Source organism: Sinocyclocheilus anshuiensis, unplaced genomic scaffold (assembly GCF_001515605.1).
Source record: "Sinocyclocheilus anshuiensis isolate Anshui unplaced genomic scaffold, SAMN03320099.WGS_v1.1 scaffold481, whole genome shotgun sequence".
NCBI lineage: Eukaryota > Metazoa > Chordata > Actinopteri > Cypriniformes > Cyprinidae > Sinocyclocheilus > Sinocyclocheilus anshuiensis.
In genome coordinates, this window is record NW_015539907.1 from 1,257,168 (window position 1) to 1,278,351 (window position 21,184).

The window sequence follows — 21,184 nt, forward strand, 5'->3', positions numbered from 1 at the left end:
TATGCAAAATAAGTCAGATTTATAAATTTTTAAAAAAATAAGAATTTTTTTTTAGTTATAGTATTTAATTGCCTAGAAATTGCAATTGCTGTCTCTGACTAACTGTGTGTTATTGACAGAGTGGACCTTCACCTGGCACTGTGGACATCAGTACTCATTTAAAATGGCTAGACAAGCGCCGCATAAAGTCCTTCTACCACACTGTAGTGGCTGATGACCTTCATGCCGGCGTACAGATGTTGCTGCAGGTCACCCATGTCCCATAATACACTACACTTCATATTCTAACCTTAAAGGGGTCATATGATGCGATTTCATTTTTTCCTTTCTCTTTGGAGTGTTACAAGCTCTTGGTGCATAAAGAAGATCTGTAAAGTTGCAAAGACTAAAGTCTCATTTCTGTCACACGCTTGAGGTATTCGGCCAATCACAACGCACTGGATAGCTGGCCAATCACAGCACACCTCGCTTTTTCAGACCGATGAGTTTTGTAAAAATCGACGCGTTTCAAAAAGGCGGGGCATAGAGGAGAAACAATAATGTACAGTATGTGGAAAATAATGTGTTTTTTTTTTACTTTAAACCGCATAAACACATTTCATTACACCAAATACACAAAATAATGTTCTTTTTAGCAGCATCATATGACCCCTTTAAACAAACATCATTTATTTCACTTTGCAGCTTCTGATGAATATGTACCACCAAAATGAGTCTGGTAATGTCTGTTTGTGATGGTTCTATTTCAGAGTACGGGTTTGGGTCGGATGAAGCCTAATGTCCTCGTGATGGGATTTAAGAAGTATTGGCGTAAAGCTCAACCAAACAACATTGAAAACTATATTGGAATTTTGCAGTATGTATATCATATGGTTACCTCAGTGTTAAATTCTGATAAGAAAACTCAAGGCATGTGACCATTCCATATGCTTTTAGTGATGCATTTGACCTGCAATTTGGTGTATGTGTTCTTCGGATGAAGGAGGGTCTTGACATAAGTCGAACAATGCAAGCGCATGGTATGGAATATTTCAAAACTAACTTTCTAAAATTTTCTATAGTTTACGTGCAATGAATTTTTCTTTCTAAAATTTCCATTCACTGTAGTGAATTTAGGGTTTGAGACATCTACTGAACAAGCACTTGACACAAGGAGCTCAACGACTACTACATCACCCACAATTGACACATCACGTGTGTATCCAAGCTCTTTAATACTGAATTTATTCATGGCTGTTGATCTTTTTGCCAAAACATTTGTATATCCTGTGTTGCAGTGGACCCTGAGGAACTAATGGCCACATCCCAGCCAACCACTGTATTTCAGACTAGACAAGGAAAGAAGACCATTGATGTGTATTGGCTCTCTGATGATGGGGGTGATTTACACTGATATACAAATAATATGTTCATTTTTAAAGATTTTATTGTGGAAAAACACGTCTTTTAACAATTCATTGTGTTGTCAGGTCTGACACTATTAGTGCCTTACCTCCTGACCCGTAAGAAGCGCTGGGGCAGATGCAAAGTGAGGTTGTTTGTTGGAGGTGAAGCTCAGCAGGTTGAGGAGCAGAAACAAGAGTATGCATAACCTTAATTGTGATACTTTTAGTGGTAAACTTGATAATACCATGTCTGTATTAGACATATTACATGTAAATATATACCACCAAATGTTTAAAAGTTTAGATAATTTCTATTTTAAAATGTAATTTATTCCTGTGATGGCAAAGCTGAATTTTCAGAAATCATATAAATCATTCTAATAAGCTGATTCGGTGCTCAAGAAACATTTCTTATTATTATCAGTATTGAAAACAGTAGTGCTGCTTAATATTTTTGTCGAAACTATAATGCATTTTTTTGGATTCTCTGATGAACTGAAAGTTCAGAAGAACAACATTTATTTTAGTACTTTTTTTTTCTGTTTTTTTACAATTTTGATAAATTGAATGCAAATGTAATGCGTCATTTCTAAAAAAAAAATTATACTAATATTTAATCATACAAGACATATAATATATTAATAATATAATTTATTTATTTATTAATATATATATACTTAAAAATATATATCTTAATGAATTAATCTTCAATTATTTATCATTTTTAACAGCATGTATTTAACTGGTCCTCAAAATTTCAAAGTTGATTAGAGCTTGCATTTATCAATTTACAGGCTCAAAGCTCTGATCGGCAGGTTCCGTCTGGGTTTCCAAGATATTCAAGTCCTTCCGGACATCAATGGAAAACCACAGTCTGAGCAGTACAGTTTCATTCATTCCATTGCTGTTACGGCTTTCTGCACTTACCTATTGCACTAATAGAACGTATATTCTTATGAAAACAAATGTTGTATTTGTGTCCCTAAATTACTGAAACAGCATTAAAAGATTTGAAGACCTCATAGCTCCATACAGAGTAAGTTCAGTCCAAAAGGATGGTCAAGATGCTGATGAGACGACAAAGGATTTCTCCTGGATGGTGTCTGATGAGGAAATGGAAACGTTCAGAGCTAAGGTATTTCAAATGAAGGTGTTCAGATACTTAGTCTACTTTCTTTGTAAGCCATGCATCATCGTTTTAAACATTTTTCTCCCATGTTTGTGCAGTCCCTCCGACAAATACGCCTGAATGAAGTTATTCAAGATTACTCAAGAGATGCCGCACTGATCATTGTGTAAGTGTTATTCATACAGGATGTGGTGCCGATGATGTAATTTAGATTAGGCCTGCACAAAAAGAAAACTTTGATTGACCGGTTTAACTATAAGTTGTGTGAGTTTCTGACATCACCTGTAATTTTTTTTTTGGCAGAACGATGCCCGTGGGGCGAAGAGGGGCGTGTCCCAGTTCCCTTTACATGGCTTGGCTAGAGATTGTGTCACGTGACCTTCGACCTCCAGTTCTTCTTGTCCGAGGCAATCAGGAGAATGTGCTGACGATGTACTGCCAGTGAACACCACCTTTTCCTGACATAACTGTTCACACTCGTACAGCAAATGAAAAGAAACTCTTATTAATGACATGTTAAAATAATGACAGATTTACATACTTTCATATTGTGGTTCATACTTGTTTTGATGTTAATAGGGTGTTTGTTATAAATGGTTTAACCTTTTTTCAGTATATATTCAAAAATATAAATTTTTGCTGATTTAGGTCTTATGTACTTTCTCTGTTTATTCTGACTATCTTAATTCAGTGATTGAACAATTTGTATATGTATAGATTTTTTTTCTTTTTAATGGCAACTCTGATATTACTGAATATATTTAATAAATTACTAGGCCTATGTATTAAATCTGTTCCTTCTCAGACTATTATTTTACTTTATGGCACTAAGGCAAACCTAAATAATTTGTTTAGTCATTGAAATTAGATGTTTAATCTGCAATTAATCAAAATTAACTCTAGTTTAACTCTAGTAAAAATAGTTTTATTTCAATTATTTACAAAGTTGTTTAGTCATGTCAGGTATGACATGGGACAGACCAAAATCATAATTTTGATCGGAAAGCAGACATTTTATGTGTCTAACCTAGCTACTTTAAGGTTAAGCTAATTTTCTGTTAGATAACAGTTTATCTAATCTATTTAATTTGAGCCTTTAACACGCCTTGTATATTCGTGTAAAGTGCCTTATAACACATTAAAATCATGAATCATACCCTCAGATTTCTGTAAAATTGTAGGTAGAATCATAGGACATTGTCATAGTGGCCATATGATGCAATCACAACATTTACAGCAAACAACAAAAAACATTTCCAATGGGTTTTTCTCAGTGCGCATGCGCAGTGCGTGGGGCTTCAGGACAGGCTCCACGTCTGAACACGAGCTCGTCTCAGCCAATCACAGGCGGCCACAGTGTGTTTGGAAACAACACACGCAAATACAGAAACTTCTTGAATCAGGAAAGAACCTCACTACCTTTCACTATTGCCTGACCGAGTCGCGAAGTCTTCGGTTTGACTAAGAAAGAAAATGGAAGATTGTAAGGTCTCGGATAAAGAGACGATCTCGCTGGTCATTATAACGCCTAATCAGTTTCACGGCGATCAGCTGATCGAGGGAGTTCGCGTGGACTGGACCGTGAAAGACCTCAAATGTCACCTCTCCAAGGTTTATCCCACCAACCCGGTAGGTTTGGAGTGGTTTCTTATCCTATAGATATCGGTTTCCATCTAGCGAGCCGTCAGCATTCCTCAACAGCCACAACGCCACTATGGCTGAACGCTGCAGGAAATAACTGACTGTCAGTAACTTGCCCTCTATAAACAAGATGAATTTCCACTCCACAAGGCTGCACTGCTTTCATATTGTTAGTTAATTAATAATTTATCACATTATTCCTCTACTGTGTAGCTATTTGCATTACATGGACGCATATTCAGTAGGTAAATGTGGAAACGTTGATTGTGAAGAGATACAGTGAATGTATTTCCTCTAAAAATGGTTTTACTTCTCACAAACATAAGATAAATATCATGGTGTAAACTGACGTTCTAGGCCATGTTTGACATTTGGACTCATTTTCACAGGCTGAGAAAGACCAAAGACTCATTTACTCGGGCAAGCTGCTTCGGGACAACCTGCTTCTGAGCGATGTTTTCTCAAAGGTGAGGGACTTTACCATCTGTGGGGATGCATGCTTTCTGTTCATTTCAGGGTTGTCAAGTGATTTCAACAACAGACCTGTCAACGTTAGGGCCTTTCGCACCGCAGGAACCTTTTCATAGTACCAGAACTAATTGTGGAACTTACTACGGTATTTTATCTTTACCTGCTTCCAACAGTGAAATTAAATACCTATATTTGAATTCCAGCTATTTGTTTAATTATATTTACATTTTTAGTTTTATTATTATTATTTTTAATTAGATTTAATTGATTTCTCCGAAACAACCTGGATCTTGAAACGTATCATTTTAATTTGATTAGAAATATAAATTTTAAATGATTAAAATATACATAATATCATATACATTTTTATATATAATTTATTGTTAGAATATGTAGGTTATAATAATATATTATTTTTTCATTAAAAAATTATATTTTAACTTCATTATTAGGCCTATACATATGTATTTTATGTATGTTATTAAAAATGTAAATCAATAATAATAAATAGTACTCTTTATAACCAGTAGCAGCATCCAGAAATTACTACCAAAAGTAATCACAAATACTTTATTTGGATTTATGACTAATGGCTGCATTTAATGTAGAAATAAAGCATATTTTTATGTCCCTGGAACATAATTCACGGTAAAAAAAAAAAGATTCAGAGTATGAATTCAGTTGTCCTGAAAGGCAGGGGTGTTGGCAAAACTGCAGTTTTTTTCATTGTGTATGTGTCAAAGCTAAAAAAAAAAAAAAAAAAGTAAATTGGGTGGACCCACAGACACACCTTGTTCTGTATCCTCAGCCTGATCCTCTTACCATGTGCTGTAGTCTGTTCTATTTCAAAGCCGTTTAGAGAAGCAACACTTGACACTCGGCAGCCTCTCATGTGAGATGTTTATTTGAAAGTAGGACATTTATTGTCACATGCTGAAAACCTGTCACCTGATAGACTTACATAACATCAAAGCGTGACACACATATTCCAGATCAAAACAATATGACAGTCACATGGTTTACCAATCTGTCAAAACTTTCTCTTTCACAAAATGATAGTTCCCTTGGTGAATGTCTTTGCCACCTCAAAAAGCACTTTACCACATGCTTCTGTCAAAAGAACTGAAAAAACTAAACTTTTTTTCTACAGGTTCCTTCAGAAACCAAGCCCACTCTTCACCTGGTGTGTGCTGTGAGACCCCAGCCTGCTGCCCAACTTGGAGCGAGACCCAAGGTATTTTTCCAACTGTTTATTTTAGGCTTTAACTATGTGGCAAGACTTATTTAGTGGTGCATGTAAAAACAGACATTCAGTTTATAGTTTTCACATCCTGAATTTAGCTTCAAGGCAGTTTATTTGATCAGCTTACAGTCTGTTCAGTGGAACTGAGATGTGTCGGCCTGCTGTCTCTTAAGGGAGGGCTGTGCTTGTTTCAGTTGGGTGGAGATATCACCACACTGCTGCTTACTTCCTGTTCCTTTCTGCATCCTTGTTTGCATAAACCAAATGCTGTAGCAATTTTCAAATGAAGTTTCATAGTGTCTCTTGCACCTGCTCTGGTCTTCCGACTCAAAAATCAAATATGTTCTTTCTCAAATCTTTGGTGTAGGTGACATCAACACAGCAGCAGAGTTCCCAGCCCTCCCCATTAACTGCTAGCCAAAGCTCAGAGTCTTCAGGACCATCCGTGACCTCTGTACCCTCCATGGACGGCCTTAGACAGCGAGGTCATGCCGCCTGGCCTGGCTCTAACATGTCTACGTTAGTTTTTTTTTTCCTTCAAATTAAAATTCAGTGCAATGAGTATTAAAAATGTATGAATGTTAATGTGTAAATTAGTTAATTAAACGTTCGCCTTCGTTCACAGGCCTGTAACAGCAGCAATGACCCACCCATCCTTCCCCACATACTCCCTTTACAGTCCACAACAGCTCCTGTGGTTGCAGCAGATGTATGCCCACCAGTACTACATGCAATAGTAAGTACAACCTACATGGACATACTAAATTATAGGACTGCACAATCTGGGGGAAAAATTTAATTGCGATTTTTCTGATTAAAATTGCGTTTTTAAAATGCTTGTTTGTAGGGCTTCACAATTTAGCCAGTTTCAAATAAATATTTTACTATTCTAATATTTCCCTGTAAAATAAAAAAAGCAGTATTAAGAAATATTGTATAATAAAATAACTTGATTGTACATAACTGTAAAAGTACAGTACTCATATTTATTGCTTCCAGTTATTTTTAGCTGTACAAAACAGCTTGTTATGCTGCTTGGTATTGCAAACTTGTATTTCTTATCGTATTATTTTAATATTTAATCATTCCAAACTGGTATTTCTCTGTAAAATAAAAAAAGCTAATTTAAAAAATATTATATAATAAAATAACTTGATTATACATAACAACTGTAAAATTACAATGCAAATATTTATAGCTTCCAGTTATTTTTAGCTTTACAAAACGGCTCGTAATGGTCCTTGATATTGTAAACTGGTATTTCTTATGTTATTTTAATATTTAATTATAAACGCACTGGTTTGTAGCATAGGCCTAAATACTTATACTGTTTACTGCACTTTATTCTTCAAGTTATTTTTCGTAACATTTACTGTAAAACGGGCTGTTCTGAGAATCTGAAAACACTGGACCATGAATTGCTCAAGTGTAAAAGAACACAGTGCCATGTTCGTTTCTGAATTACACATCGAATATATTTAATTAAATCACAGCCTTTGCAGAATTAAAAAGCCATATCATGATTTTGGTTTACGATTAATAGTGCAGTTCTACTATAGTATTAAAGGGTTAGTTCAGCCAAAAATGAAATTAGCCTGTGTTTTACTCACCCTCAAAGGTGTATTTTTTTACTCACCCTCATCCTAGGTGTATATTTGACTTTCTTCTTTCATACGAATCCAATCGGAATTATATTAAAAATGGTCCTGGTCCCTCCAAGCCTTTCAATGGGGGTAAGCGGGTGTTCAGTTGTCAACAGTTCAGAAGATGTGAAATAAAGTGCGTGCATCCGTAATAAAACGTCCATCACACGGCTCCGGGGGGTGAATAAAGGCCTCCTGTAGTGAATCCATGCGTTTTTGTAAGATAAATATCCATATTTCAAACGTAATAAACACGTTTCTATCACTTCCGCCGACTGTCATATGCAAAAGCCGTTCCGGCGGATGACGTAGGACGTCGGTGTTGCGTGATTAGTGACGAGCACAGAGAGAGAACAAAATAAAATGCCGTTCACGAATTAAAAGGATTTGTCAAGAAAAATGTCGGAGGATTTCGATGTAAGCCAAGAGGAGACTGGTTTTCCTTTGCTAATGTAAGGAAACTTTGTTTCCTTTGCTCCTGCATTTCTCAGAGGCGCGCGCACGACGCCTACGTCTTGCGTCATCCGTCTGAACGTCTTCCGCGTACTACAGTCAGCGGAAGTGAGAAAAAAAGTGTTTATTACGTTTGAAATATGGATATTTATCTTACAAAAACGCATGGATTCGCTACAGGAGGCCTTTATTCACCCCCCGGAGCCGTGTGAGGGACGTTTTATTACGGATGCACGCACTTTATTTCACATCTTCTGAACTGTTGACAACTGTCACATACACCTACGATGCTTTGAGGGCGAGTAAAACACAGGCTAATTTTCATTTTTGGGTGAACTAACCCTTTAAGCTGGTGTTCACTCTGCGAATAAACCGTCTAACTGTGTTAAATGTGATGTGTTTTAAAGTCAAGCTGCCATGGCAGCCGCCGCCTCCGCTCCAATGGCCGCCCCTGCTTCCTCACTCCCTGTTGGCCCTCATCAAGCTGCTGTACCTGCAGCCTTACCCAATCAAGGCCCTATCAACGACCTGCCAGCTAATCAGAATGCCCCAGGTCCTGCATTCATCAACCCAGAGGGAGCCAATCAGAATCTGCGAATGAATGCCCAGGGTGGGCCTGTGATGGAAGACGAGGAGGACATGAACCGCGATTGGCTGGATTGGGTGTACACTGCATCCCGATTGGGTGTCTTCCTGAGCATTGTGTACTTCTATTCCAGCGTGAGCCGCTTCATCCTGGTCATGAGCAGCCTGGTTATTATGTACCTGTAAGTTTAAGCTTAATACCAAATGTTTTTATTATATTTAGTACCTTGTGGTTAGTGTTTTTGAATAATGTTTTGGGATTTGGACTACACTGGTTGTGCTGTATGTTTTTGATTCACTAAAAAAAATAACTAGTTCATTAGAGTCATTTTTTTCGGGAATTGGACTAAACTAGGGTGCGTTTCTCAAAAGCAACTATGGTCACCAGTTCCGTCGTTACCAATAGAGTTCAACGGAACTAATGACCATAGTTAGCTAACGATGCTTTTGGGAAAGGCACCCCTGGTTGTGCTGTATGTTTGTGATTTCCTAAAAAATATCCTGTTCATAAGAGTAATTTGTTTGGGAAATTGGACTACACTAGTTGTGCTGTATATTTTTGATTTCCTAAAAAAGAAGCAGTTCATAAGACTCATTTGTTTGGGGAATTGGACTGCTCTGGTTGTGCTGTACATTTTTGATTCTTAAAAATGAAGCACCTCTTAAAAGTAATTCGTTCAGGAATCAGACTATTTGGTTTTGCTGTATCTTTTGTGTTGTGATGCCACTGAATTATAGATCAGGTATCTCTGTATGAGTGTTTTAATACATAGTTTTGTCCATGTCATCTATAAACAGATCTTTGGGATCTGTAAACGGGTTCTTGAACACAGTTACACCCTCAGTTATGTAACTTAGAGCTCTGAGCCATTTGTCAGCGGACAAACTCACACACATGCATTCCTGAGAAATATTAAAGGAATGAGTAGTTTATGCAAGCAGAAATGAGCAGAAGTAGACCGGGTTTTCTCTGATAAGAAAGAAAACATCTGCTTGCATATGACTGCAGATTGGTTGGGGGCATTCTGGAATTAATTTAGTTAAACTTCAGCTGTTATAACTGAGGGTTTCAGACTGCTAAAACCAAACTTCTGATTTTTTATCTCTGCAAAGAGGCAGTTTGACTGCTCTGCAGACTAGTGCGTGGCACTCCAGCAATCATTAGCTTGATCTGAGGGTGTTCAGTGTGATGATCTTATCTCCTCCATGTTACAAACGTGACTCAACCTGCCATAAAAACAGTCTGAGCCACCTCTCGTTATTTAGTAATGTATAAATGAGCAGAGTTGGCTGGCTTTTTTTAAATAAATGGTGTCATTTTAATGGAGTTCATGGAGGCCTTGAATGCCTTTTTATAGCTTTTCTAATGGTTCTTTTTCTCTCTTTCAGACACACAGCTGGCTGGTTTCCTTTTAGACAGAGACCCCAAGCCAGGCCTCACAATCTGCCAGCACCAGAGGTCATTCAGAACCAACAAAACCAAAATGAGGACAGACATCCAGGACCTGTGAGTCAAAGTTTCGGTTTAATAATTAGTTTTACTTAAATAAGTGTGTAGGCGTGAATGTGCTTATTTATTCTCATTTTGTCTTGAAGGTGCTGCCCCCTGGTGAAGTGGAGGATGCTGGTGTTGCTGAACCCGCCATGATGGCAGTGCCTGTTCCCCCAGTTAGACCACCCATCCTATGGAGAGCCTGCGTGTTTTTTAAAGCCTTTTTTGCTTCTCTGATACCTGAGGCTCCACAGGGTGTTGCAAACTGATCCAGAAAAAGTCAGACAAAATTGGACTCCAGAGTCCTTGACCATTTAGACCGGACATTATAAACGAAGGCTACAAGTCCTAGAAGTGGTAGCACTTTCCAGTCCTTTGGCTATGTGACCAATGGTTGCACATTCTGTATAGACAAGCTCTTGGACATGGAGTTGTAAATATTGCTGGACATTTTTTTTTTGCACGGCACTTTAGATAACCGCAAAGGCTGGAATCAATGATATCGGCCTCCTGGCCTGATCCTCTTATATAGGCTCCTGTCAACAGGGCTTCATTTTCTTGAAGTGCTCTACGATGAGTGATCCAAGGATTAAACTCATGGGATTATTTTATTAAGGTTCTAGTATGATGGACAACGAAGGCCATATGTTGATTTTGTTCTAAGTGCATGAATAGATAGATGGAGGGTGCTTGGGAGAATGCATTTGTGGCACTTTGAAGCTAATGGTGTTTATGCAAATAAAATATGCTTACACGTTCATTCTTAATTGTGTTCCACCTGTGAAATGAGCAATGTTAATATTTATGAAGGAGGTTTGGTATATGCATTCAAGTATTTGTGAGCAGAATTTGCAATGAGCAGCAAAGAGTTTGTTGTTGACCTCTGGATGAAAAGAAGGCGAGTGAACCTCACTTTGAATTTTGCATCTTCTTTACATGAAGGAACTGCACTTTGGTACCTGCAAAAGAACAGAAATTAGGAGAGTAATAGTTCTGAGAGACTTAAAAATATGTTTTTAATCTGCTATTTATCAACACTGTAGCATTACTGTCATTTCATTTCATGTATAAAATAGCTTTGTTATTAGCATTAAGATAATCCTCTTTGTACCTGGAAATTAAAAAATAAACACACTTTCTTTGTTTCAATTTCACTTTGAAATTCTTTGAAAAGTCTAATATAAATGTTTGTTGAATTCTGTTTGGGTAGCTTTTGTTTTCTCTCCCGATTTAATTTTAGTTAAGGCCTTTTCTTATTAATTTGTCGATTTTTAAATTTTTTATTTTTTTTTATTTAATAACATTTTTTTATAAATCTTGAACCATAAGCTGTCAGTTCGGTTAAATACACTTATTAAAATTTTAGATTTTAAAATGTCATGTACGTACCTTAGTCCACCTGAAATCATATCAGTGAGATTTCTGCGGCATCACAGAGCTACGTAATGCAATTGTAGCTCATTTTGTTTAGCATTTACACATCGCGTTACTATTGGAAGCCCGTTTCCGCCACTGAATAAAACATAAATTAAAAAAAAGGTTATTATCTCACAGTTCTGACTTTTTTTCACAGAATTGCGAGATATAAACTCACAATTGCGAGTTATAAAGTCAGAATTGCGGGATATAAAGTCACAATTGCGAGATATAAAGTCACAATTGCGAGATAAAAACTCGCAAAACCTGTCTTTTATTTTCTCAGAACTGCGAGTTTATATCTCGCAATTCTGACTTCTTAACTCACAATTGCGAGTTTATATCACGCAATTCTGAGAAAAAAAGTCAGAATTGTGAGATAAAAAGTCAAATTACCTTTTTTATTTTTGATTCAGTGGCGGAAACCGGCTTCCATACTGTATCGCATATACACTGACATTCTGATGAATAGGCCTACTGTAGCTCGACTACACAAAAAAACCATCGCATCCTGCTAAAATTCTTATCTAAATGTGACTGTTGGTTCTCATCTGGTAAACATCAGAGCTTGTTTCGTGTGGCTTGTCAACATGTTCCTTTCCAAACTAAGCCATTTCCTGTGGACTACTGTGGTAATGATGTCCCAGTGGATTTCTACTATTTATCTACATAAGTGTCCATTTTCAGAAATTACAGGACTACTCTAAAACGGTGAGGTAAATAAAGGGTATCCTGTCTGCACTTTACACCTCCTCATGAGCTTGTCCACCTACATGAACTTTGGCCTGCTCCTGTCCACTCTGTCCTCTGACCTTATCTTTTGTTTGTTTTGTACAGCAGAATGCTTGGAAAAACACAAAAATGTCCCTGTGCACTGTTGACTGTCCTCCAATAACCTTGAGCAACATGTGCTAGTCGACCCCAGCGGCAGTTGCATGTTTTCTCTTGTTCTCCAGAAGAGGGACAAGGCAAATCAGACATTACAGGGCCTATCCACCCCCCTCTTCCTTTGAGGCTACCTCTGGATCTGGAAGTGTCCCTCCTCCTCGGATACTTGCTGAATGGAAACAGAGCTCTTTTGAAAGAGAAGCCTGATATATCTGTAAAAGACAGGGGCTCATCTGTGTTTTTTCAGATTTGTCAAGATGGAGAGGAGTGCTGCGCTGCTCCTGGTTCTTGCTCTGGTTAATATTAGTTGTTGTTGTCTGGATCCTCCCGCTGCCTACGGGTTTACAGGAGCAGTTTGCAGGCTTACCTATCCCGCCGCTGTAGTTCGTAAGTACACCCTCATTGATTTCTGTACTAGCCAGATGTTTCTTGTGAGTATATGTTTTGATGTTCATTACTTTGCAACATAATTCATTCAAAGCAAGGCCTAAAACATTTACTTGAAGTGTCCCCTGAGATTTTAATCTAATATTTTAATATTTTAACAACACAGACACGTTCATGGTTGTGTGATGCTGATTAATGAATAAAATATTCAGGTAAACTAATCATTTATTTAATCTTTTTTAGTAAGGGTTTTATTTTGATTAGTTTTTTAAAAATATTAAAAAATTTAAATAATTTTAAATTTTAAATAATTTAATTAATTATTCTCATCAACTCACACACCCCCTGTACAGCTCTGGACTAGAGAATAAATATCTCCATTCCTTGATTCCTCAGTGAATGAGAAAACTACTGAAGTGATACAGGCAGCTTTTCAGCATGCCAAATATCCCAGCGTAGAGGGACAACGATCAATAGGCTTTGGGACGGTGAAATATGGATTCCACAAGTAAGGGACTCCTGAATTTGTTTACATGTTATGTGGTCCTCGTCTGTGTTACATCTTGTATATTATGATATTCTTCCTCCCACATCACCCACAGCTTAGAGATCCATAACCTTTCCATTGGAAAGAGTGAGTTTGAGCTGAAGGAGAATGAAGGAATAGGGATCTCCATTTCAAACGTTTCTGCTGTATTCAAAGGGACCATCAACTATGGATATGGCAGCTGGCTGTGAGTGTTTCTATTTATTACCACATATCAGGGTCAGGTTTCTGCAATGGCACAGCTGTGGTTTAACTCTGTGCTCTATTATGTATTTAATTAAATTAGGGGAAGTCGTGGCCTAATGGTTAGAGAGTCGGACTCGTAACCCAAAGGTTGCAGGTTCGAGTCTCGTACCGGCAGGGATTGTGGGTGGGGGCAGTGAATGTACAGTGCTCTCTCCCACCTTTAATACCACGACTGAGGTGCCCTTGAGCAAGGCCCCCAACTGCTCCCTGGGCACCGCAGCATAAATGGCTGCCCACTGCTCCGGGTGTGTGTTCATGGTGTGTGTGTGTGTTCACTGCTGTGTGTGTGCACTTTGGAAGGGATAAATGCAGAGCACTAATTCTGAGTATGGGTCACGGGACCACGTCACTTTTTTTAAAATTATGATCTTTTGTTTATATATGAACTTTAAGGTTTCTTCCGGTCAGCCTGCAAAGAAATCTCACACTTATATTTCAGTTACAGCATCACAATTGTTTTTTTTTTTTTGTCAAAATGATGAAAATTTTTCAACAAATGGTCTTTGAAAGAAGGTGCTTGGCCTTCAGTTTTATTTGTACATTTTGATTTTTTGTTATTTTCAATAAATAAGCATTAAATATCTATTTGATCTGTTTACGTAACAGGGTTGAATGAGAAAAAAATTGAAAATGTAATGAGACTATTTATGTTGTAAGTGTCCAAATTATGACCTTAAAGGGTTAGTTCACCCAAAAATGAAAATTCTGTCAAATTCTTGTGGACGCGCACGTTCACGACAGTATCATGACGCGAGCGTGTGGCAGCGCCAGCGCTGACCCAGATGCGGCGTGATGACGTCATTACGCCAGATCTAGGTCAGCGCCGCCACACGCTCGCGTCATGATACTGTCGTGAACGCGCGCGCAGTAGAGATGAAAATGTGGAATAAAGTAGTTTTTTTTGGGCGCAAAATAAAGTATTCTCGAAGCTTCGTAACTTTACAGTTGAACCACTGATGTCACACGGACTACTTTGTCGATCATCTTGGTACTTTTCTGGACCTTGAACGTGGTAGTTACCTTGCTGTCTATGGGAGGGTCAGAGAGCCCTCAGATTTCATAAAAAATATCTTAAATTGTGTTCCGAAGATGAACGAAGGTCTTACGGGTTTGGAACAACACGAGGGTGAGTAATTAATGACAGAATTTTCATTTTTGGGTGAACTAACCCTTTAAAGAAAAGTAACTTTTAAAATATACATTTTTAACATGAAATTTGTGCCTCTAATGCTTTATGAGACAACAATGTGTACCGATGTGTAGACAAAAAAACGATGTCTGTTTGCATCAAAGTAACATTGCCATGTTCTTTCTTATACAGACTCGACCTAAAACAGTCAGTGGATTTTGAAGTCGAGTCACAAATCGACCTGGTCATCAATCCAAATCTATGTGAGTGAATCCCATTCTGTTTATACAGCTCTATTTGACATTGCACACTTAATCTTGAAATTGGCCTTACTTTTCTCTGAAAAAAAGTTGTGTTTGTGTGTTAGACTGTGGAAAGGGCAAAGTGGCTGCAGACACATCAGACTGTTACCTCACATTTCACAAACTGAAGCTGCTCCTGCAGGGAGACAGAGAGTGAGTTCAACATCTCACATTACTGAGACACAGAAGTGATTATTTATATCTTTTGATTTATATCTAGGTCAAAGTCAATTGTCTTTGCCTATGGGTAAAAACACTTCCTGGAGATCAACTGTAATATTTTCCATCCATACGCGCTGCTCATTTAAATGGCTTTCATTTTGACTGTGTGCAGGCCCGGCTGGCTGAAAAGAATGTTCACAGATATTGTGACTTTCACAGTGAAGTTAGTAGTGAAGTCACAGGTGAGTGTGTCTAGCGTGTTGTTCTATGATTCTGCTCTTATTTTTCAAATGGTGAAACAACATTAGATCTGAGCAAAATACTCAATTTTATGTCTTACACACCATTAGTAGACTGTCCTGCCATTTAACAAAACGACTGGGTTTCCTTTCTCTAACAGATCTGTAAGGAAATAAACAATGTGGCTAACATACTAGCAGACTTCATACAGGAGCAAGCTGGTAAAACGCAGTGCCCACATATTCTGTTCCTTTATGTAACAGCCTTATGTGTTTGTTTCTGCTATGATGCAACCTCTCTCGCTCTCTCTCTCTCTCTCTCTGAGCAGAACAGTTTCTTAGTGATGGTGACATTGGTGTGGATATCTCTGTGACTTCTTCCCCAATCATTAAATCTAATTATATTGAATCATACCATAAGGTCTGATTACAAAGACATTATATTCCAAACGGCCTTCAAACAAATGCAAACTCATTTTTCAAATCCTTTGATGTGGTTACTGTTGTTTTTCCTGATGAACAGGGGTTGGTTATTTACAATAATACGAAATCAGACCTCAGCACCTCTGTGTTTAACCCATCCCAACTGACGGAGAACCGCATGCTGTACTTCTGGATTTCTGATGGGTTTCTAGAGCCGCTAATGTCCGCTGCACACCATGATGGACGATTTAATCGCAATATCTCTGGAACAGAACTCACGGTATGATATAATTAGATGTGTTGGAGGCATTTATATATATTTTTTCTGTGATTTGTCTTTTATGTGATTTGTCTAGGTGTAATATATATTTTTTAACTGTAGGGGGTGCTTTTAAGCAAATAGCGGAGCATATTGTTTTTACATCTAAAATAATAATAATAATAATAATAAAAAAATAAAAATAAAAAAACGAAACAAATAATAAAAGGATAATTTTTGGGACATAGAGTTGGGCACTAGAGTTGCCCATGATGTCATTTTAATATAATTAATACATTTTTTTTTTTTTAAGATTTTAAATTTGTATTTTAATTTTAGTTCGTTTTATTAATTTAGTTGTCTTTTTAATGTTTTTTTTTATATGTCTGTTAGTTTTTTATTAAACAATTATTTCAGTTTTAATTTTAATACATTAACTTAAACTATATGAACATGAGACATGTTGCTTTGGCAACTATAGCCAATATTTGGCAATATTTTATTATAGTTAAGTTTTCTTTTTAATTTTAAGTAATGAACATGTTTTTTTAATAGATTTAGTTTTAGTTAGCTATAAGAACCCTCATATAAAGCTAAGAAGTGTTTTGAGGCATATTCTCTTGCTTGTGTCTGTCTGTTGCAGGATCTGTTTCAGACAGAGCTGTCCTCAGCCAGGCCTGAATCGTTGAACAAGGTACTAAAACACTCATTACAATATTCAAACTGCACAAAGGGGAGGAAATGCCTATCACATTTTATGCTGCCATAGGAACATGCAAATAAATGTTTTCCATTTGAAGCACACCAACTGTCATTTCAAACAGCACCTGTGTGTTTGTGGGAGTGTGATGGCTTTTTGCTTTCTCTTCAGTGGCTGTCCTCCGAGGGTCCGATGTTAAAGGCGAGGAGTGTGTCAGTTCCACACATGTGGACCACCACAGAGGGCACATCTGTCAGAGCTGTGGCTGGAGTCGAGCTCTTACTGGACAGTCAAGACATGCCAGCACTTTATTTTGAGACAGTAAGCTAAAACACAGGAGCCATGCCCTAATATAAGCAAATGATGGATAGATAGATAGGTAGATAGATAGATAGATAGATAGATAGATAGATAGATAGATAGATAGATACATGACAAAATACATTTATGGTTTTTATTGGATCTGTGATTATAGGATGTGACAGTTGTTGTAAATGCCTCATATGCAGAGAAGAAACTAATTCTGAAGGCCACTGCAGAGCGGTAAGTTATAAAGGATATATATAAAGATTAATTCTACAAAATGACATTAGAAAATCAGTTATTTGATTTCAAATTTCAGTGCCTGATTTAAAGTTTTTTTTTTCTGTTTTGTGACCATCATAGTATTTCTATAACAAAAATGTCCACATCAGAAGGACCCACTGAGGTAAGAATAAAATAAATATTATTATATTATATTATTATAGTGTTTTTTATTAATTATAAATGTATTTTTATTCATAAATGTTATATGATCTCCTTAAAGATGGAGGAGAACTTGAGAGGTTATCTTCAGGAGGCTGTGGAAAAAATGGGAATCCCCAAAGTCATATCATGTAAGTCTGACCACCACAGCCAAGCAGTGAGCATGTCAGTCATGTGTTACTTTCATCATATTTGATCTCTGTCCTCAGACCTGGAGCCAGAATTAACTGCTTTGATGGATGAACAGGGGCTCAATCTCTTTGACATCATCAATCCTGAAGTTTTACCTCAGGATGTGAGTATGTTACACTTTTAGATATACTTTGAATATGTTATCAATGGTAACTGTCAATCTGTATTTAACAGTGGCCACATGCATCACATTATATGATACAGCAGAGTATCAAAAAATAATTTCAACACTTTGAATGGTTACATTGTTGTTTTATTTCTTTAATTGTGCTTGTACAGGGGTATGTGATAGTCCAGCTGGATTTCGGTTTTCCACAACATCTGCTGGTGGAATTCCTCAAAAGGACGCTGAATTGACAGTCTTGTCTCAGTTGACTGGATTTTGTCTTTCTCATGCAAAAACACTTACAGACGTGCAAAAAAATATGAATGACTGTATTATAACTGCCTTTCTGCCATTATAGCTTGTATGTAAAGAACTTTAATGCTTTGTGTAGCTGTTCAGTTTTCAAATTTGTGTAAATATGAAAATGTGAATCACAATAATCTAGTTTTATGACTTTCAGTAATATGATCTCATGACCTCCATAATGCAATGTGGAGATTGTATTACCATTATTAAACATTTCCTGGTGCTGTCACACATAATTATGTTTTGCACGTTTCTGGTTAAACCTGTTTTTCTTCTGAATGAAATTGGCTGTTACAGTCTTCCTTTTGGTTTTTCTAAAGTTAGATTATTCAACTCATGAAAACTAAGCATCAACTCTGTTATTATGTTGTGCTGTTTTATTTTAAATTAAATTAAATTAAATTGTACACAAAGCAGTTTTCCCCGACTACATCTTGATGTCCTTATAAGGGGTGCAATGATTTTATATCACCACTAGGTCTGCTGACTACAACATTCTATACATATCAACACTCCTGTCCTCAAATGCACTTCCTCTCACGAAAAGAAATGCATTGTAACGACAAACTTCACTGAAGAACTTTATTTAACGGTGTTTTTGATGCGTCACGGACACTTTGAAATCCATTCTAGCCTACTTCTCATTCAGTAGGCTATAACCAAGATAGTTTTAATTAACAACATAAACACTAAATTTATTGTATTGTATTGTATTGTACATTCACTTAATATTAAAACAGTATTTATTTTATCTTCAATTACATTAATTTTAATTGTATACAAAGCAATTTTCCCGACTATCTTGTTCTTATAAGGGGTGCAATGATTTGATATCACCACTAAGCGGCGTCAGTGCACACCATAACATTCTATACGTCTCAACACTGCTGTCCTCAGATGAACTCTCTCACGACATTTAGACATGAAATGTAGGCCTATTGTATCGACGAACTTCAATGAAGAACTTCATGTAGGCTAAAGGTGTTTTTGAAGCGTCACATACACTTTGAAATCGATTGTGCTGCTCATCGAACCAGTATAACAAAGATAGTTTTAATTAACAACAAAAACGCTAAATTTATTGTATTCAAATGTATGTTCACTTATTACTAAAATATTTGAATTCGTTATAAAGTGCTTTTGGTTGTGATTGCATAGAAAAGTATCCGAAAATAACCCTTTCAACATGCTCAGTCGTCGATAGATAAAATGTTATTTTATATTAAAACACACTTAACGTTAAATGGCGCACTAGCGCAGTTTGGCGGGGTTGGTTTAGTAGAGTCGCGCTAACGTCTGGTTCACTGCAGGATCCGTATTTTTAATGCGTATAAAAGAAATCGAAACCAAACCAGAGGGATCGTTTAGTTTAATTTTCTTCCCTTAAACTGGACCCGATGCGTTATGCCACCAGCGGTGAGTAGCTACATCATATTAATTCATATTATAAACATATAGAACATTTTTAAATGCGTTCATATTGAGTTAATATTTTGATCAAAGCACGTTGTTGATTAACATGGTCATTCATTAGCTCAGCCTTCACACAAAGTGTCCAGGGTGGCTCTGTCGTTTCCTACAGGTCACTAAATGGGCACAAGCTGCTACGTATTTACTAAAACAGCTATTTATTTTACTATATTTTAGTAATTAACTGCATGGACAGAAACCTTCTTAGCAAAACTTTTGCATGAGCTACATATTTTTATATGGAGAAAATTACGTTGAAATATCAGTGATAACGTGCCATCCTGAAGGCATTTACTACAGAATAAATAGTTAACAATAATTTGTCATGGCTCGTCTGTAGCAAACACATCTATTTTCTCTAGTAAATTGTGTAATTTTGTTTTGTCAATATTAAGAGTAATCAATTTATTTCAGTATTTGCAGCATTTAATTATTGAACTTAAAAGTATTGAAATGACTTGTAGCAATGCACATGCATTAACTTAGCAGTGCCTAACAAAGCATGTAACGTTAGTGTTGTACCACATGCACCGACATCATAAACCTGCTGTGCTTTGTTACACGTTGTGTAGACCAGCACTCAGCACCATTACATTTATTGTGGCAAGTAAGTTTTGTTTGAACTAAAAAGTTCTACAAAGCAAAATGAATGATTTTTTTCTCCCCAGCTAATGGATGAGGATGGAAAGGGTGGACTGGCCGGGGGACATCCTGTCACTGGTGGCCCAGGAGGCCAGTGCACTGGTGGAATTGCTCTGCGAACAAAACAGTGGTGTTCTGGATCGGATCTTTGCCTTAGTGGAACCTAAAACACTGGATCACAGACAGTCACTGACCAACACCAGAGACCGTGTCTCAGCCATTGTAGATTACTTTAAGTCTTCAGACCGAAACTCATGTAGACGGTTTCTCACCATTGTATATCAGTACAGTGAAAACATTCCCCTTCTTCTTGAAACTACACTGGTGTCCATAGCAGGATACACACCTGGTAAGCCATGTTCTGCACTTTTTTTTAGTTATACTTTGTAGTTATGCTGCAGCTTTTCCCTCTTCATACAATACTGTATGTATTTACAATTAAAATTAAAGCATAATTTTAATATGAATCATAATTTAATTTAACAACATATTGTATTCTATACAGTTTATACTATGATAGTTTTACAATTTCGTCTCGACACAATTTTTTTAATTAAGCTTTGAAGTGAAAGTGAAAGTATCTTGTAGATGTTCAAAAAAGAAGCTATTATGTAAAATATGAATGTTATTGAATTCTGGGTTATAATTATTCAGGCCGTTTTTCGTTTTCTGTGCTTTTAAGGAACAAACTTCAATCATACATGTGAGACTGTCGAATCTTCACCTTCACCATATGTGAAACGTCCACGACTAGGTATGTTTTATTCTTAAAGGTACACACCCATTTTGAATTTTGATTCATTGTGAAAGCAATCGCTCTGAGCAACCCAACTGTTAAATTGACTTTGACTTGGCTGACAGCAACACATTAGCTATTCAACGAGAAGAGCTGCATTTGTACAACTTCTTATATTAATCCAAACAAAAATAATTAACATATTTCCCGTACTTTTACTTTACTAAATCAATCAATTATTAATT

The 21,184-nt window shown here is 36.8% G+C and overlaps 4 protein-coding genes across 5 annotated transcripts in view; all 4 read left to right on the forward strand.

The window, feature by feature from the left end:
* slc12a3 (solute carrier family 12 member 3) overlaps nt 1-2,985 on the forward strand; it is an 8,583-nt gene extending 5,598 nt beyond the window's left edge. Inside the window, exons 17-26 of the mRNA XM_016483315.1 lie at nt 120-248; nt 750-856; nt 937-1,019; nt 1,108-1,194; nt 1,278-1,379; nt 1,470-1,581; nt 2,180-2,266; nt 2,385-2,520; nt 2,613-2,680; nt 2,818-2,985. Coding sequence (XP_016338801.1) covers nt 120-248; nt 750-856; nt 937-1,019; nt 1,108-1,194; nt 1,278-1,379; nt 1,470-1,581; nt 2,180-2,266; nt 2,385-2,520; nt 2,613-2,680; nt 2,818-2,959 — 1,053 coding nt within the window. The 3' untranslated portion in view covers nt 2,960-2,985. The remainder of the gene's footprint in view (nt 1-119; nt 249-749; nt 857-936; nt 1,020-1,107; nt 1,195-1,277; nt 1,380-1,469; nt 1,582-2,179; nt 2,267-2,384; nt 2,521-2,612; nt 2,681-2,817) is intronic.
* An 866-nt stretch (nt 2,986-3,851) lies between these two features.
* Nucleotides 3,852-11,191, forward strand: LOC107686272 (homocysteine-responsive endoplasmic reticulum-resident ubiquitin-like domain member 1 protein). Its single transcript, XM_016483202.1, has 8 exons — nt 3,852-4,143; nt 4,545-4,622; nt 5,777-5,860; nt 6,237-6,388; nt 6,495-6,605; nt 8,373-8,732; nt 9,940-10,057; nt 10,147-11,191. Exons 1-8 carry the CDS (start codon nt 3,988-3,990, stop codon nt 10,309-10,311), a joined length of 1,224 nt encoding a protein of 407 aa, XP_016338688.1. The 5' UTR covers nt 3,852-3,987; the 3' UTR covers nt 10,312-11,191.
* Nucleotides 11,192-12,438: 1,247 nt separating this feature from the next.
* On the forward strand, nt 12,439-18,438 carry cetp (cholesteryl ester transfer protein, plasma). Its single transcript, XM_016483203.1, has 16 exons — nt 12,439-12,733; nt 13,130-13,241; nt 13,336-13,467; nt 14,848-14,918; nt 15,023-15,110; nt 15,292-15,361; nt 15,520-15,580; nt 15,688-15,779; nt 15,882-16,061; nt 16,684-16,734; nt 16,912-17,061; nt 17,216-17,283; nt 17,407-17,449; nt 17,549-17,618; nt 17,697-17,782; nt 17,959-18,438. Exons 1-16 carry the CDS (start codon nt 12,604-12,606, stop codon nt 18,034-18,036), a joined length of 1,482 nt encoding a protein of 493 aa, XP_016338689.1. The 5' UTR covers nt 12,439-12,603; the 3' UTR covers nt 18,037-18,438.
* A 768-nt stretch (nt 18,439-19,206) lies between these two features.
* Nucleotides 19,207-21,184, forward strand: part of nlrc5 (NLR family, CARD domain containing 5) — a 22,089-nt gene continuing 20,111 nt past the window's right edge. For both annotated transcript variants that reach the window (XM_016483204.1, XM_016483206.1), the window contains exons 1-3: nt 19,207-19,507; nt 20,230-20,552; nt 20,886-20,957. In XM_016483204.1, coding sequence (XP_016338690.1) covers nt 20,237-20,552; nt 20,886-20,957 — 388 coding nt within the window. In that variant the 5' untranslated portion in view covers nt 19,207-19,507; nt 20,230-20,236. The remainder of the gene's footprint in view (nt 19,508-20,229; nt 20,553-20,885; nt 20,958-21,184) is intronic.

What these genes read in the sequence shown, in the direction of transcription:
- cetp (XM_016483203.1), top strand. Translation starts at nt 12,604, where the DNA reads ATGGAGAGGAGTGCTGCGCTGCTCCTGGTTCTTGCTCTGGTTAATATT. An exon ending in TCTCTGGAACAGAACTCACG is followed by an intron (nt 16,062 to 16,683) that starts GTATGATATAAT and finishes TGTCTGTTGCAG; the next exon opens with GATCTGTTTCAGACAGAGCT. An exon ending in CTGAAGGCCACTGCAGAGCG is followed by an intron (nt 17,284 to 17,406) that starts GTAAGTTATAAA and finishes TGACCATCATAG; the next exon opens with TATTTCTATAACAAAAATGT.
- LOC107686272 (XM_016483202.1), top strand. Translation starts at nt 3,988, where the DNA reads ATGGAAGATTGTAAGGTCTCGGATAAAGAGACGATCTCGCTGGTCATT. An exon ending in AGCCTGGTTATTATGTACCT is followed by an intron (nt 8,733 to 9,939) that starts GTAAGTTTAAGC and finishes TCTCTCTTTCAG; the next exon opens with ACACACAGCTGGCTGGTTTC. An exon ending in AGGACAGACATCCAGGACCT is followed by an intron (nt 10,058 to 10,146) that starts GTGAGTCAAAGT and finishes TTTGTCTTGAAG; the next exon opens with GTGCTGCCCCCTGGTGAAGT.